The sequence below is a fragment of the Maniola hyperantus genome, chromosome 1 (genome assembly GCF_902806685.2).
Source record: "Maniola hyperantus chromosome 1, iAphHyp1.2, whole genome shotgun sequence".
NCBI classification, from domain to species: Eukaryota; Metazoa; Arthropoda; class Insecta; order Lepidoptera; family Nymphalidae; genus Maniola; species Maniola hyperantus.
Window position 1 is genome coordinate 17279383 of NC_048536.1, and position 16859 is coordinate 17296241.

Sequence of the window (16859 nt, forward strand, 5' to 3'; positions counted from 1 at the left end):
TTTTTCTTAGTTTCAATGGTAACTAAAGTTACAATACTAGAGATACAATGATAGAACTTGACAGTCACAGGGTTTCTAATTATTTTAATCGCCGTTTTGGCGAATGATATTTCATGTAGTTACGTCATTTTTGTAAACTATATCCGTACATTTAGAGATCTCACTCGTCATTATAACTCTTTATGTCAACTGTCATGTCAAAAGTCCGGTTCAAGGTCCGGTTCGTCTTTAAAATAAGGACCAAAATTGTGCTTTTGACATGACAGTTGACACATAGAGTTAAAATGGCGAACGAGTTCTCATTTTGTACGGACTATAATATAGATTCTACAAGCTTAATATGCTCTATTACTACCAGTATTACTACTCTATAATATATTATAACAGTAAAACAACCTCCATAACACTGAGTATGAATCAATGTGGCTAATTCCTTTGTACACAATCTCTAAACTAAACTAAAATATCACGTCTAAATCTATTGCTATCCCTTTCATAATATTGCTTGCGGAAAAGGAAAGCACTAGATTAAGACCTGTTAAGTTAGTTTAGTTTAGAGATTGTGTACTAGAGAATCGGCCCCAATATTTGACTATGTAATAATTTATATTACTGAGATTTCATGTAGTTTTGATGTATTCGACGCCCGTAAGCGTAGCACGCTTTTGAGCGGGCGCTTGTTAAGCGACGAGCACCGTGTTATACTGACCTCTTGTTGAGCGACGAGCGTCGCGTTATATTGACCTAATCGTTCTTCATGACGGTGGTGATATAGTCTGTGACGCGCGGGTCGTGGAGGATCTTGATGTGCTCGGCGCCCGCGAGTGGTACGCTTTTGATCGGGCGCTTGTTGAGCGAGACGCCGCGGCGTCGCTTGCCCCAGCGCTCGCAAGCGCTGAGCGAGCGTAGGTTGACGGTGCCGTCGCCGTCGCCCGACTGCAGCGTCGGCGAGCCGTCCAGCCACGTGCCCGGCTTGTACACTAGCCTGCAAGTGGAACATTCAACTATCACTAGAGGTACACCCTGAAATAAGGGAGATATCTTACTAGGACACTAGTGGCGGCGTAACCAGCCGCGCTACCAACAAAATGTATACAGCTCTATGGAGAGTACTTCATCTGGTGTTCCTTGGTTGCGCAACCAATTTGTTGGCGGCGGCCGGGATCACTCGCTAGTGGCGCTACCATTGATATACATACCTCTCAACCGTGGAGATGTTGTAGCCATACACACAGTGCAGCTCGACGCCGGGCGCTGTGAAGTCGCGCGAGTACTTCTCCGTGTCTTTGCGCATCTCCCAAGCGTTTGGCACGTCCAAATCACTGCACAAACAATACACCCATATTATAAATCCAAAAGTGTGTCTCTCTGTCTGTCTGCTAGCTTTTCACGGCCCATCCGTTCAACCTATTTTCGGCGTTTTAAATCGGCGCCTGGCAATACGTTGCCTACGCGCGCTAAAACTTTAAAGTAGGATCGGGTAAAAATTTGGTCCTTCGAGCCGGATGCTCATTTACTCATACTTACTTGAACAGTTTCTCGAGGTCATTGAGGGTGTAGTTGAACTTGTCTGTCTGGACGAGCACCTCGGACGGCTTCCAGAAGTTGGGCGAGGGCAGCAACCACGCCAGAGAGGGACACGTGATCTGCTCTGCACGCATCGTGCTCTGACTCAGCATCAGGGAGCCGAGGTCGTCGCCTGGAACAACCAGGTATAATAATTTAATAATTAGGGTTCCGTACCTCAAAAGAAAAAACGGAACCCTTATAGGATCACTTTGTTGTCTGTCTGTCTGTCTGCCTGTCGGTCTGTCAAGAAACCTACAGGGTGCTTCCCGTTGACCTAGAATCATGAAATTTGGCAGGTAGGTAGGTCTTATAGCAGACATTAGGAAAAAATCTGAAAACCGTGAATTTGTGGTTACATCACACAAAAAAAATTAAATTGTGGTCATGAACTAAAAATTAGTGTTTTCAATTTTCGAAGTAATATAACTATATCAAGTGGGGTATCATATGAAAGGGCTTTATCTGTGCATTCTAAAACAGATTTTTATTTATTTTTATGCGTCATAGTTTTTGAATTATCTTGTGAAATGTCAAAAACTACGATACGGAACCCTCTTTGCGCGAGCCCGACTCGCACTTGGCCGGTTTTTATCTAAAATGGAGTCTTGTAAAACTAACTTTGAATAAAAAAACTAATTAAATTACTAAGTTTTGCATAGGTCACATTACTCTCAAAACATTCAGGTATTGCCGTGTCGTTGTTCTTTGTATTTTCAAGTAATTTCAGTATTTTTAGTCACCCTCAAGTTTTCGCACATTAAATATTATGTATATTACTTAGATAAAGTTCAACTCTATATACAGCCCAAAAAAGTCCTCCAAAATTCGTTTACTTGTGAATGACAGTTTTTATTCATTTCTGAAAAAATCTAATTGTGTTACTTATGTGGTTTTTGAAATGACCGATTCAAATCTTTAGGTGAGACTTGAAAGTAACTGATATCTTTTTTCGGATAGACGTCCGAACGTGAAAACGCGAATTCTTTTTATTCCCTATTCCGTGTGAATTTCGATAAATCCGGCCTTATGGGTCCGGTTTTCACCTAAGTAGGCTTCAGATTAAAACAATAATGTGGTTGCGGTTTTCCTTGTAAGGATATTGTAATTGTGCATTGTCATCATGACAATAATATGATGATGCATTCTTTATATGTAACAGTAAGCCTGTAATAACTATGTAAATATTTTATATTACAACCATAAACATAATATTCTTACAGCTTTATAATAATTGTAACCAGTTTATAAAACAACTAGCTTATGCTCGCGACTTCGTCCGCGTGGACTACTAAATTTCAAACCCCTATTTCACCCCCTTAGGAGTTGAATTTTCAAAAATCCTTTCTTAGCGGATGCCTACGTCATAATAGCTATCTGCATGCCAAATTTCAGCCCGATCCGTCCAGTAGTTTGAGCTGTGCGTTGATAGATCAGTCAGTCAGTCAGTCAGTCAGTCACCTTTTCCTTTTATATATATATATAGATTTTATAATTTTGTCTAGCATCTTTCCCTATAATAATAATATTATGCACTAATTGATCTACCAGCTTGGCATTGAGGGTTCTACATATTTTTTCTCAAAATTTTAGATCCACAGTTTGAGCTATCATATTATATTATGTTCATCAGTCATTTTCATAGAAAAATAATAATATAATCTATAGTAACTTAAGTAATTGGAGCACTATATTATAGCAAACACTTTGTACACCTTCATAGCTTGCCCCCTAGGGATGGATAAAGGTGTTCTGATCCTTCCACCACTGTGTCTGCACCCTTACGAAAAGAGGCACCATAGATTGTCACTTACCTATAGCAAATACCTTGAGCGCCTTCACAGCTCCCCCCCAGGGGGTGGACAGAGAGATCATCCGCCGGATGTACTGATCCTTCCATGACTGTGTCTGCAGCCTCAGGAAGTGTAGGCCCATGGAACCTCCCATACTGTGCACCAGAAGGGTGACAGCTGACTTGTTATTCATTGTATATGTTTCTTCTACCAGAGTTTTTAACTTGACAAAGAACTCTCCATTTTCATCTGAAAAGAAGGCCTAATTTAATGTATGTTTTTACCACCTTTTAAGTAAGTTAGTATTTATTATCAAAAACAGTAATAAAGAGATAAGATAATATATTTGGAACTTTGTTTATGGCTTAATTCTATTTAATCTACGTAATAAATGCATTGAACTCCAAAATCCATCCATCCATGTAGATTACTCCAATTTTGCCTCAGACTAATAAAATAAACTGATAAAATATGTATGACATGATAGAATTTCCTTTTATTCTGTAGTTAAAAGAAACTATCTTTATGTACATAATTTTTTGTTAGTTATTGTCCAACTTCCGAATTGACCAATTTAGGTCATAGTCTCACCATCATTTAGACATTAGAGTAACCACCTAGGAAGATTGACATATATACCACTTACATGTCTAATGTAAGTGGTAAGAATAGGTAAAGCCCCCTTTATGATACCTAAATAAATAAAAGGAAAAGGTGACTGACTGACTGACTGATCTATCAATGCACGGCTTTAACTACTGGACGGATCGAGCTGAAATTTGGCATGCTATTATGACATAGGCATCCGCTAAGAAAGGGTTTTTCAAAATTCAACCCCTAAGGGAGTGAAATAGGGGTTTGATATTTGTGTAGTCCACGCGGACGAAGTCGCGAGCATAAGCTAGTATAATATAAAATTTAGGTACAAACATAAGGACTCACTTGGAGCTCTCCTGAAATCATACGGAGCACCTCTCAATGACACATTCCTCACATGACCAATCTTGACTAGAGCATCTCCGATAGCATTAAAGTACGCCCCAGCAGAATCATGGGACGGATCCAACCACTCGACTGGTTCAGGGTTACCCCATCCCGGAACCCGGATATCCACTCCAGGAGGATCACTGGTTGTTCTAGTGACGTTGTCATATTGTAGCTTCAGGTTGTCCACCCAGCAATCTATGACGAAGGGTACTAGGAGCTCGAGGTTGAGCCATATGTTGTAGTAGTCTGTGGAGGTCTTCGCGCATATGTAATGGACCACATTAGTCTTGTTCAGCTTAGCTTCTAACTGGCTGCCACCATCACCTGGTACTGTAAGAATTTTTTTGTTTTTGTTAGTTTACTAGCTGATGCCCGCGACTACGTCAACGTGGATTTTCGTTTATCAAAATCCCGCAGGAACTCTTTGATTTTCAGAGATAAAAAGTAATTCAGGGTATAGTCTATCTCCATTCTAAATTTCAGGCAAATCCGTCCTGTAGTTTTTGCGTGATTGAGTAACAAACATCCAAACATCCACACTTTCACATTTATAATATTATTAGGATTAGGATTCTAATAATCCTATGATTAGGATTATTTTTACTCTATGGTGTTGGTGGAAGCTGTGATATCCTAGTGGTTGGGACATCCACCCCCTAATCGGAGGTTGCAGGTTCGATTCCGGGCATGCACCTCTTACTTTTCAGAGTTATGTGTGTTTTAAGCCGATGATGGGTTGATCATGATGATGATGATTTTTACTTTTTACTTATAATAACAATTTAAGTAAGTATGCCCACAAAAACCTTTGTGCACATTATGAGACAATAATTTGTACTTAATAAAATAAATTAAGAACAAAGAACTTGTAACAAATTCAAATAGTTTTTCTCAACTCAAATATTTTTTAAACACATAAATAATACATACCAACACTTGGAAGCAATGTAAGTACCTAATCAACTCACATTCTAAGTATGTTTGGAATGTGAGTCCATTATAGGTCACTTGCAAGCAATTGAATAAAGTAATATTAATATTATTTTAATAAAATCGGTACCTAGGTACTGAATAAAAATCTGAAATGATATGTTAAAATAATTATTGGTTACATTATTCAATATTGATTCACATTGAATAAAATAATGAACTAGAACCATTAGTTGATTCTGGAAAGGCTGCAACTATAATGCAGTTAGTTAGTACTCACTCATAATAACCGGCGATAAACCCAACGAGTTACGAGCCAATAAGCAAAATATTAGCACTAAGAAAAAATACCATTTTATATCGGACATGTTAAAATTATATAAAACAGAACACACGCGAAGCACGCTCTAAACGACTGACGATATTAAATAAATTGTATACGAATTATGAGTTCCTATTTTTTACGCAATCTAATATAACCTCAGCTGACGATGAATGTTTATTTGTATGCGTTATGTTATGACGTATATCGTACGATGTAAGCTTAGCAAACGAGAATTATAGAGATAAGAACTACGAGAGAATCAGCTGGGAGAAACAACTAGAGGTTGTTGTGTTTTTAATTGATTTTATTTTTAATCGAGGCGTAATATAGTATAAACAATCGCAAACAGGCACACGCAACACGCAAAGTACTGCATTAACGTTCCGTTTTGTATTCTTATTATTAAAAATTAAATAATGTGTCAGAATTTTTATTACATTATTAAACTAAGGGCATTTTCTAGATGAAATATATTATTACAATAGGTGTAACAAGATTATGTAAAGATTTGCTAAAGAAAAATTGGATCTGCAGGCGCCTTTTTAGGTGATTAATTGATAAAAGCAAGATAAAAGGATAGCCGTGTAAAGAAACACATTTTTCGATCACTGACATTTTAGTTCAGGATTTGCAAAACCATTCAAACTGTCCAAATGGATAAGATCATAGATTATCTACTATATACTAGGATAAGATATTCAATTATGGCATAAGGACAATAATTTCACATAACTGTACGTGAATTTTTGATGAATCGGGCTGTTCAAATTATGTAAAAAATAAACAAAAAGAAAAGTTTTTCAACCAGTTGATAAATGTAGTTTTAGAAATAGTTTCAGAACGAAAATTGATGTAAGAAAAACGCGCACGCGCGAAAATTAAAAAGAAAAGGCTAGAAAAGGCAATACAATATGAGAGGCTAGAATTTTACAAAATTATATAATTTTACCATAGTTTTATAGATTTAAGTAGTTCATTGATAAGGTAAAAAGGTTAAAATGTTAGGAAATACTAGGGGATCAATAAGAAGCGGTTTTCGCTTTGTTGTTAAAAATTGAAATGTTTCTGCAGGTATGTTTTGTTTAATCAATATTTTTCACAGAATTGATGAATAAAATGAACTATTTTTGAAGCAAATCTTCTTATCGGACGTCATGCGTTCGAAATTGTAAGAGTAAGTCACCGGCACCACAGCCGGGGAAGGAACTACCCATATTCTCTCACTCATAGTTTCCTTCGCCTCTGCTGGGCATTGCATATGCTGTAGTCAGCACCAGATTTTAAGACGACTGGACAAGCACTATCTATTCTCTCACTCTCATAGTTTTATATAAGGTATCTTACAGGGCATACATATAAACATAAAAGTACCAGGCTAGCACAAAACGTAGGCGATCAAAGTTGACGTCTTTAAATAGAACAAATCATACTCGAATTTCTGAAAAATGAATTTTTGACGCAAAAACATCACCTTGCCAGGTTCACTTCTCCAAAAACACGCAGGTTATCTATCAACTTATTCTTCGAAGGTACCTATTTACTAGCTAACTGAATAGACTAGACCGGATCAGACTAGACTGAACAGTCTAATCAAGTCCAGCCAGTCAAAACTACAGTTTAAAATTTTATGCTTCGCTTCTCACGGGTGTCCCAAAACACCTCAATTTTTATTTGGTTTTCCAGGGTCGCGTTATAATTGTTTGGTTATCTTGGCTTATTGGTGGCGTTTGTGGTGTTGTTATTCTGTTGATTATTATATGTTACTGCCGCCTAATGCCGCGTCACCAGAAATCTTTCGGTAAGCTTTTCTATCATATTTCGTTAATGTATGTACCTACTGTGTTGCATGCTTAACTAACAGAAATGTACAGGAAATTCATATCAATCTGAAAAGTGCAAGTAAGAAATCATGTTTCAAAAAATATTTTTAGACGAGCAATATCTCAAAGACCATTACACAATAAAGGAAGGGCAGGGGTACACGAGCCAGGAGAACTATAGGCTCAAACACACGGAGGTTCAAGTGCAGCGCCACACGCGGCCGGCCAGCTACGCCGGTGATGCGGAGTGTCGGCGACAGAGGGAGCCGGCCCGCGCACAGACTCACTGCTACGTCAACAGAGTACCCGACGCGGCCAGAGAACACGCAGTGCAGTACGCGTCCAGTGGCAGTGAGTTGTTTAGTTATACTACAGGCGACGCAGAGTGTCGGCGACAGAGGGAGCCGGCCCGCGCACAGACTCACTGCTACGTCAACAGAGTACCCGACGCGGCCAGAGAACACGCAGTGCAGTACGCGTCCAGTGGCAGTGAGTTGTTTAGTTATACTACAGGCGACGCAGAGTGTCGGCGACAGAGGGAGCCGGCCCGCGCACAGACTCACTGCTACGTCAACAGAGTACCCGACGCGGCCAGAGAACACGCAGTGCAGTACGCGTCCAGTGGCAGTGAGTTGTTTAGTTATACTACAGGGGACGCAGAGTGTCGGCGACAGAGGGAGCCGGCCCGCGCACAGACTCACTGCTACGTCAACAGAGTACCCGACGCGGCCAGAGAACACGCAGTGCAGTACGCGTCCAGTGGCAGTGAGTTGTTTAGTTATACTACAGGCGACGCAGAGTGTCGGCGACAGAGGGAGCCGGCCCGCGCACAGACTCACTGCTACGTCAACAGAGTACCCGACGCGGCCAGAGAACACGCAGTGCAGTACGCGTCCAGTGGCAGTGAGTTGTTTAGTTATACTACAGGCGACGCAGAGTGTCGGCGACAGAGGGAGCCGGCCCGCGCACAGACTCACTGCTACGTCAACAGAGTACCCGACGCGGCCAGAGAACACGCAGTGCAGTACGCGTCCAGTGGCAGTGAGTTGTTTAGTTATACTACAGGCGACGCAGAGTGTCGGCGACAGAGGGAGCCGGCCCGCGCACAGACTCACTGCTACGTCAACAGAGTACCCGACGCGGCCAGAGAACACGCAGTGCAGTACGCGTCCAGTGGCAGTGAGTTGTTTAGTTATACTACAGGGGACGCAGAGTGTCGGCGACAGAGGGAGCCGGCCCGCGCACAGACTCACTGCTACGTCAACAGAGTACCCGACGCGGCCAGAGAACACGCAGTGCAGTACGCGTCCAGTGGCAGTGAGTTGTTTAGTTATACTACAGGCGACGCAGAGTGTCGGCGACAGAGGGAGCCGGCCCGCGCACAGACTCACTGCTACGTCAACAGAGTACCCGACGCGGCCAGAGAACACGCAGTGCAGTACGCGTCCAGTGGCAGTGAGTTGTTTAGTTATACTACAGGCGACGCAGAGTGTCGGCGACAGAGGGAGCCGGCCCGCGCACAGACTCACTGCTACGTCAACAGAGTACCCGACGCGGCCAGAGAACACGCAGTGCAGTACGCGTCCAGTGGCAGTGAGTTGTTTAGTTATACTACAGGCGACGCAGAGTGTCGGCGACAGAGGGAGCCGGCCCGCGCACAGACTCACTGCTACGTCAACAGAGTACCCGACGCGGCCAGAGAACACGCAGTGCAGTACGCGTCCAGTGGCAGTGAGTTGTTTAGTTATACTACAGGCGACGCGGAGTGTCGGCGACAGAGGGAGCCGGCCCGCGCACAGACTCACTGCTACGTCAACAGAGTACCCGACGCGGCCAGAGAACACGCAGTGCAGTACGCGTCCAGTGGCAGTGAGTTGTTTAGTTACACCTACTACACAAAGAGAATATAATGATACTACAGGCGACGCGGAGTGTCGGCGACAGAGGGAGCCCATTCTTAGGTCTCGGAGAGTCCTAAGAGTATAGAACCATGGATTGGCGGATTTGAAAGCAAATTCTTTGCTGTCCTGCAGTGCTTGACGAGATGGAGGGAGCGGCCAGCATCGACGCGCTGAAGACGCGCTCGCTGCCCGCCTTCCTGCGCCCCAAGCCGCGTCCGCTCTCCACCGAAGACGATCTTCATCAACTCTATGCGAAGGTACTTAGGCTTTCTTATACAACATAAGTTTGAGTATAAGCAAAAACTGAAAGTAGTTTGTTCAGAATCAGTAACATAATCGATTGCAATCATTTTTACACCGTGTTATATATTTTGACCAAAACATACTTTAAAATCCTGCAAGTTTGGATACCTATAGTCCGCGATTGAGATGGCAATCGGGGTATGAGGCGGGGGGACGCCCCGCACACTCGCACGTCACCCGCGCTCGCCCGCACCGGGTTAGCGCGGGGGCTATGGTGCGTTCCTTCACCGCTTGCCATTTCAACCTGTCGTGTAGGTATTATAGTTGAATGACCGCATGCGCAGTGGCGTGCATAGGGTTTGAAGCCAGGGTAGGCATTAGTTTGGTAGGAACCTGTTTACTGGCAGGTCATAATGAAAAATATGCGTTGAGCTATTACAACTGGGGTAAGCAGTGCATTAATGGCTCTATGACCTGCACGCCACTGCGCATGCGCCAGCTGATTCGAGCCGCGCGATCATGTCGACGCCAGCCGCTTGCTTGGGGTGACCATGTTTTTGCGAGGACAACGACTCAACACAACAAGCTTTGAACTTCGTTCATTAAATATTTTTAAAATCTTGTATAGGGTAGGTCCCTATACAAAATTTGATTATGTATGTTATAATATTCCACACGTGTTTCAGTTTTTGCTTAAACTAAAACTAACGTTGTATATTGACTGACGCCTTCAAAGTTAGGGTCAGTGTATGGATTTTAAGACAAGTTGGAGCACGCGTTGAGATGGCAATCGGGGAAGGCGCGCGCGGGCGCTGTGCGGGTGTGTGGGGCGTCACCACGCCTCATATCCCGATTGCCACCTGTCGCGTATTATAAGTACAAGTATATTATTATAACAATTATACTTAGTCTCATTACTATGTTAATGAAGTAAAAAATTGGAGTCTGTAATCTTGTAACTAGGTGAACCTCAGCAAAAAGTACAAGAACCGCATGCGCAGTGAGCACGCGGCCATCATCGCCCTCAGCAAGTCGCACAGCCAGTTCTTCGACGCGGACGCCGTCATCGTGTACGATCAACGTACCGCTCTGTAGAACTATACACGTACGAGTACGTATAGTACGTACGTACTACTATAGCCTGACTGCCCACGGACTAAAGGAAAGAGAGATGGAGCCATCTCGAAAAAATGTATTTAATAGAATGAAGCCATTATCAAAACGTCTCCGATTTCGATTCTTCGATTAAATAGTTGGAAATTTTTTTTAAAAGGAGGGGTGCCCAACGAGTCACACCCAATCGTGTAACAGTGTGACTCATTGGGAATCTATAGAAATTTTCTTCCCACCAGTCACACCCACAGTGAAGTGTTAACTCGTTGGGAATTCTAATGGATAAAAAGGTTGCAACTAGTAACAGTGTGACTTGATGGGAAAACAAATCGATTAGTTCTCTCTTCACAACAAGTCACATTGTGAGACTTTTTGGGTGATGATGTTGGGGGAAATCGGTTTCTACGAGTTGGCTTCACATCTTATTTACCGTCTTTTTCCTTTATGTCTAATCTTCTGATATCTCTTATTAAACTTCCAACTACATATTATAATGGTTCAAAATTGTTGAAACGGGATACATTTTCAAGGAGAGTGGATTCACTTTCTGCTAGGTCAAGGTATAGCTGTTGTCCGAATTTATATTATCTTCTTGGCTAATTCATACAAAGACCAAAGTTAACGGTAGGTATAGGCTGAAAGACTTAGGAATGGTAACGGACCAAGTATTGAAATTTTTGAAAGATTTGGTAGCTCTAACATCGAATTATGCGAAAATGTGTTCCAAAATTTTTAAAGAAGCTTTATTATGCTAATGATAAAATATAGTTGTAGAAGTTTTGAACTAAATATTTTTCATTAATTTAAGATTTCTGAAAAAGCAGGAAATTGAATTGAATCGTTAAATAAATAAAGTTATTTTAAGTTTAAACATAATTATAAATCATTTAAGGAAATTTAGCTACAATAAAGACATTTAGTACTCCCCTACTATTCCATCAAGTTAATATAGGTACTAGTTTTCCCTAACATATCAGTTAAGGTTAAAGAATTACGCCATATGTTGCAACTTGCCGCACGGTCCCATAAATGTCTGACCAATAAATAATTTTCCAGTCTTAATCAAAGAGTTTCAATATTCTTCTAATTTAAAAATAAAGAGTCCATACACACGGAGAAGAAGCATAAGAAAAATTGCGGTCACTTGGTCAGACATTTTTTGCACCATGCAGATGATGGATGATGATAGTTTCTCTACCCTAGGTAGGCACTCGTGAAGAATAAAATCTTTCTCTAACAGTGTCTAGATGCATTTTTGTAACCTAGTTATAATGCAAGTAAGCAACTATTTGAAAAAAATTGGCAAAGTGGTTGTCAGCCATGTGATATAATTTATTATTTATACTTATAAATAACGAAATTGTGGCCTAACTCGAATGTTTTATAACATTTTTACGTATAATCGCGTACAACACTGTACAATTAGGAAGTATAGTTATTAACATATGTAAATAAATGGGCTGAGTTCAGGAGCTCTAGTCATAAGGCTTGAAGTTAACGTTAATCCCATGTAAATCTACTAAAATTGCATCAAATCAACAAGTTTTTCCGAAAGTTGGCATGCTAATTAATGACAAATGTACTAACGCAGTTATTCTAAGACGCAGAGTTAACGTTAACTTGAAAAGTTTCGCTAGATTCAGTTGTTCTGAATTTGGATTGTCATTCTCTGTTAAATTAACTAAATTTTATGTAGGTAGGTATCCGATAAAAATATGCATTTGCTTTAAATTATAAAGGGGAAAGATAGAGAATAAACGGTTGCCAATAAATGAAACAACCCCGGAAAAGCTCATTTTTTAACCGACTTCAAAAAAAGGAGGAGGTTCTCAATTCGTCGGAATCTTTTTTTTTTTTAAGAAATATAAAAAGATTGTGTGAACGTTTTTGCGATGTTACGCTATTTGTATGAGCACACACTTCACTTTTGCCAACAGTTCTTAGTTAGCGAAAACTCTGTCTATCTTTTCCTTGAGTCAGTGATATTTTAATAGATATAAGTAGGCATATCTTTTTCAATATATATTACTTTTTCATATTGAGTCGTAATACCTGTCTATTTACTGTTTGAAAAATTCAAATAATAATTTTAAATGAATGTATTTTACGTTTTAAGTAGATACCTACCTTCCTAAGTATAGAATGTTTAAAATTTTATTGAAATTATAACAGGAATTAATTAGAAATTATAAACTTGAAAGCTGTTGTTTTTTAAGATTATATTATACTGAAAAATAAACAAAATGTTATCAAAAACTATCTAAGTAATTGACGAATTTTGATAGATTTAAATATTTAATAAGTAGGTAAGTACATACTTATATGCATGCATACTGCATATATATAATTACTTATTTACTTATTCACGTAGAGATGGAGGTGGTAAACAATTTGACTACCTATCTACTTAATTGTTTAGATTTTATATTACCTAGTACCTACTTAGTTGTGACGGAGGCAGTGGCGGATTTGCCCTAAGGCCTAGTAGGTCCAGGCCTAGGGCGGCTAGATATTTGGGGGCGACCAATCGTGACAAAAAAATTCACTGATGTTAGAATAGAATGCTTTTTTATTCATGTAAACTTTTTTAAAAGTGCTTATGAAGTTATGATAAAAGGTGGCAATATAGTAAATTCATTATGTAGTCTATATAATTATGATGAATGCTGAGAAAGGGGCGGCCGTTACCTACTTACTAGGTACATGGCATGGGGACTTGGGCGACTAAGGCTGTGAATCCGCCACTGGACGGAGGACTGTTATACAAAACGCTTCAATAAAATGGATTATTTTTCCGACCCAAATGTCGACCAATAGAATTGCACCATTCGACGTCACGTGGTACAACCTACATGGTATTATACTGATAATTTTTTGAAAATTTTCTCTGGTAGTTGCTATATATAAAAAACAAACATGATCCAGTCAAATTAACCACACGTCAAACTGACAGGTTGAATTCAATTGTGAAAATTGGAGATTTTGGCCGACATTTGGGACGGAAAAATAATCCCCCGAATACCACACGAGCTTCAAAATTATCTGGCATCTTGCTCTTGTGGTATTATAAGTGACAACTCATACTAGGCATGCCTTTTAAGTTCTGTCGTTTCCATATTTCCCGGCAATTTGGAATTTGGAACTGTTCTATATTCGAATGTGTTTAAATTTTGAATCTCAAAACAGTTGAAAGAATTAGGATTAATGCTATTGCTTAGTCACAGCGTCGATTGGAATCTGTCAGGTTACGTACGAAAATGAACCTTTCTAAGGAAAATAGGAAGGATAGGAAGAGGCCTGACATGGCTTCAGTGTTTGGAAGAGCTAACATCTGTGTTCAGTGATGAAGCCCCGTGTCTGCGGATTGTCGAACGCTGGTATTTAGAATTCCAGCGTGGATATACTAGTGTTAGTGACAAATCTCAAAAAGGACGCCGAAAAGTGTACCTATTAAGCTACGTAGTGAATACTTGAAAAACAATAAAAAGTACTAAGTCTTATACTTAGTAGTTCTAGTTGTTTTTTTCTTCAAACGACAAAACTTAAAAGGCATGCCTCGTACATAGCATACTATTTAATTGATATTTTAAGCGCTTAGTTAAATATTAAATGTTGCTTATTGTCTATTTAAAATAGTAAAATATGTACGCGATTCTATGTAAGTACCTACGTACTTGTACGTCCCTACGACATAGTATAATAATTATTAAGGAACTCGGCTCGTAGATACGCAGCCATTTAAAATATACATTCTTGTATAGATTTTTATAACATAGTTTATAATCGTTAATGTCTTTCTATGTACCTAACTATAATACGAACTGCACATCGAAGCCGCCGGCGGCTGTGGCCTGGCGGCTTATGCCAAAAAAAAATCTATTAAAAATATGCTCCTGAAAAAAGCATATTACACAATTGAAGATTATCTAAATGATAAAAGAGCGTGGATTTGACCTGCAGCTCGTTCCGGCAACGCACAAGACTGCAAATACTATTTTATACATGGCATAATCATGTACCTATATCAAATATTTGAAAAGAGCAACCGCCGAGTTTCTTGCTGGTTCTTCTCGGTAGGAAAGGCATTCCGAACCAGTGGTTGATGCATCAGACTATTCGTAAGTACTTGTAAAAGTTTATTCGAATAAAAAAGATTTTTATTTTATGCTGAAAAGTTATGGCTATTGCTAAATTACGCGACTTAGGAATGCGAAGTTTCCCGAAGCTCCTCAAAGCTCGATGGACGATCTCCTTGGTGCAGTGGTGAACACTGTGGTCTTATAAATATCTAAGTGAGAATTCCCAGGCTCGATTCCCGGCAGGAGCAATTTAAAAAAAAAATTACTAAATTTTCACTGGTCTCGTAGGGAGGGTACCTATATCTAGTTACCACCCTACCGGCACAATCGTGCTGCCAAGCGATTTATCGTCCCGGTACGATACCGTGTAGAAACCGGTGGTTGGTTTAAATAAACTGCTATACCCATTCCAAGTTAGCCTGCTTCCATCTTAGACTGCATCATCACTTACCAGCAGGTAAGATCGCAGTCAAGAGCTAAAGTTTTCTGTCGTATATATTTTGTTAAATTGTCAACCCAGTTATGCTGATAAAGCTATCTGGGTTTGTGACAGTGTGAACTGTGAAGACGTAAGACTACCCGCATACGCCACCGCGCAGAGCCGACGACTTCGGTGTGTAGAGTGCTTTAGTAAAAAAGCCTTTTTGACCGAAAGCTTTACCTACCATTTTTTAAATTATCAACCTGGTAATAGTTTTAGGTAGTCAAAATATTAGGTTGCTGTTTTCAGAACAGAATTTACTCAGAACAATTATTATTAATATAATGTAAACCAATAGGTAGAATATTATGATGGGTTAGACATTTTTCAGCACGACACCTTAAAAAAATTTGTAACGCTTCGTATGAAGTGACTCCAAAAATTAAAACGCTCAGTACGAAGTAAGTTAGTCCTGTACTTTATGAGATAACATCTGATATTTAAAAGCTCAAGGATCTGAATAATTTTATATTAGCTGGTTCTACCTACCCGGTCAGCATTTGGGTGTATTTTATCTGTAATATGTTTCTATAAAATAAAACACATAAAAGGCATTATTGGTTTTTTATTTCTCCTTAAAATTGAATAAGCCGCGCCAGAGCAGTACCTAAGTAGGCCACCCAGTAACTACTTAACTTAAAAGCATTGCCGATCAACCGATCTTTCGGCAAAGTTGCCCTTGTCCAGAAGGGGCGAATTCGCCCGAATCGTTTCAAGCGAGGCACGTGTCAATATGTCGCGTCCATATGCAGCGAGCGAAATTAAAATACGCGTTGCGAAACGTAACGTGAAATTAAAATCAATGGCAAGTACTGAATTTTTAACTTCAAGAATCTTTAGGTAAGTAGGTATATTTACTTTGACGTTATTTTGTTTCGATTCTCGAACACTATCAAAATTGGTGAGAAGTAAAATCTTACACTAAGCGTAGTTCTAACGTCCTTGATTGCGTCTAGTTTACGCGCGAACTTCAGAGTGAATTTACGTCTCAAGGGAAATAGAGCGATGCTCGCGCGTTGTGTCTTCTGGATGCACGTGTCCTCGTAGGTATATGCACGAAACGATTCGCGGCGAATTCGCACCTTCTGTACCTACATGGTGTAATTTATACAATAGTGCGGAAGGAGGCGAGTGTAGGATAAGTCTTCAGCCGTAACAGCTCGAGCTCAGTCTGCAGCATCACGATGCTGGTGTGATTGGCTTGCACCTGGCGGATCAGCTGGCTGCGCATTACCAGCGTCTCCATACTGACAAATTCAAACAGAAAAATTCAAGATTTGTTTCTTTGGGCAAGGAAAATTCTAGCAGAAATTCGGAGCACCGGATTTTTCATACTGAATTCTGCTCCAGTAGGTAATTGAACCGTGATTTAGTGGTCAAAGGTGCTCCGGGCGCGATACTCAGGGGAAACGCAAGTTGGGTTAGGTAGGATTTAAAATGGTTTAGCCGCTAGATTTGTCCATCGATCACACACACAACCCAGAGCACATATTAACACCTTAATAATTTACCTAATAATATACAGGAAGTGTATATAGTCCAGATATGCTACCGAATTTTAGTGGTCACCGCATCTGAATCACCTTTTGAATCTTTGGTGCCTAGATCAGCAACACTTCGA

At 40.1% G+C, this 16859-nt stretch overlaps 3 protein-coding genes across 4 annotated transcripts in view; 1 reads left to right on the top strand and 2 right to left on the bottom strand.

The window, feature by feature from the left end:
* Positions 1 to 588: 588 nt before the first annotated feature.
* On the bottom strand, positions 589 to 5956 carry LOC117997117 (lysosomal phospholipase A and acyltransferase-like). 2 transcript variants are annotated; one of them, XM_034985326.2, is made up of 7 exons: positions 5557 to 5956; positions 4302 to 4676; positions 3381 to 3608; positions 1528 to 1699; positions 1200 to 1322; positions 745 to 985; positions 589 to 709 (listed from the first exon to the last, which is right to left on the bottom strand). In XM_034985326.2, exons 1-6 carry the CDS (start codon positions 5642 to 5644, stop codon positions 745 to 747), a joined length of 1227 nt encoding a protein of 408 aa, XP_034841217.1. In that variant the 5' UTR covers positions 5645 to 5956; the 3' UTR covers positions 589 to 709. The 2 variants fall into 2 exon arrangements, with proteins under 2 accessions (XP_034841217.1, XP_069356266.1); XM_069500165.1 differs by having other exon boundaries at positions 589 to 985.
* A 425-nt stretch (positions 5957 to 6381) lies between these two features.
* On the top strand, positions 6382 to 14479 carry LOC117997274 (uncharacterized). The gene is made up of 5 exons (XM_034985561.2): positions 6382 to 6672; positions 7285 to 7399; positions 7533 to 7772; positions 9455 to 9579; positions 10529 to 14479. Exons 1-5 carry the CDS (start codon positions 6661 to 6663, stop codon positions 10658 to 10660), a joined length of 624 nt encoding a protein of 207 aa, XP_034841452.1. The 5' UTR covers positions 6382 to 6660; the 3' UTR covers positions 10661 to 14479.
* Positions 14480 to 15919: 1440 nt separating this feature from the next.
* The window catches only part of LOC117996926 (cilia- and flagella-associated protein 43), a 31186-nt gene continuing 30246 nt past the window's right edge, over positions 15920 to 16859 (bottom strand). The window contains exon 31 of the mRNA XM_034985105.2: positions 15920 to 16485. Within this exon, the coding sequence (XP_034840996.1) occupies positions 16344 to 16485 (142 nt within the window). The 3' untranslated portion in view covers positions 15920 to 16343. The remainder of the gene's footprint in view (positions 16486 to 16859) is intronic.

Coding starts and splice junctions, on each gene's coding strand:
- LOC117997117 (XM_034985326.2), bottom strand. CDS start 5,644: ATGTCCGATATAAAATGGTATTTTTTCTTAGTGCTAATATTTTGCTTA. Junction 1,323..1,527: donor GACCTCGAGAAACTGTTCAA/GTAAGTATGAGT, acceptor TTGTTTGTGCAG/TGATTTGGACGTGCCAAACG. Junction 986..1,199: donor AACATCTCCACGGTTGAGAG/GTATGTATATCA, acceptor TTCCACTTGCAG/GCTAGTGTACAAGCCGGGCA.
- LOC117997274 (XM_034985561.2), top strand. Junction 7,400..7,532: donor GCGTCACCAGAAATCTTTCG/GTAAGCTTTTCT, acceptor AAATATTTTTAG/ACGAGCAATATCTCAAAGAC. Junction 7,773..9,454: donor GCAGTACGCGTCCAGTGGCA/GTGAGTTGTTTA, acceptor GCTGTCCTGCAG/TGCTTGACGAGATGGAGGGA.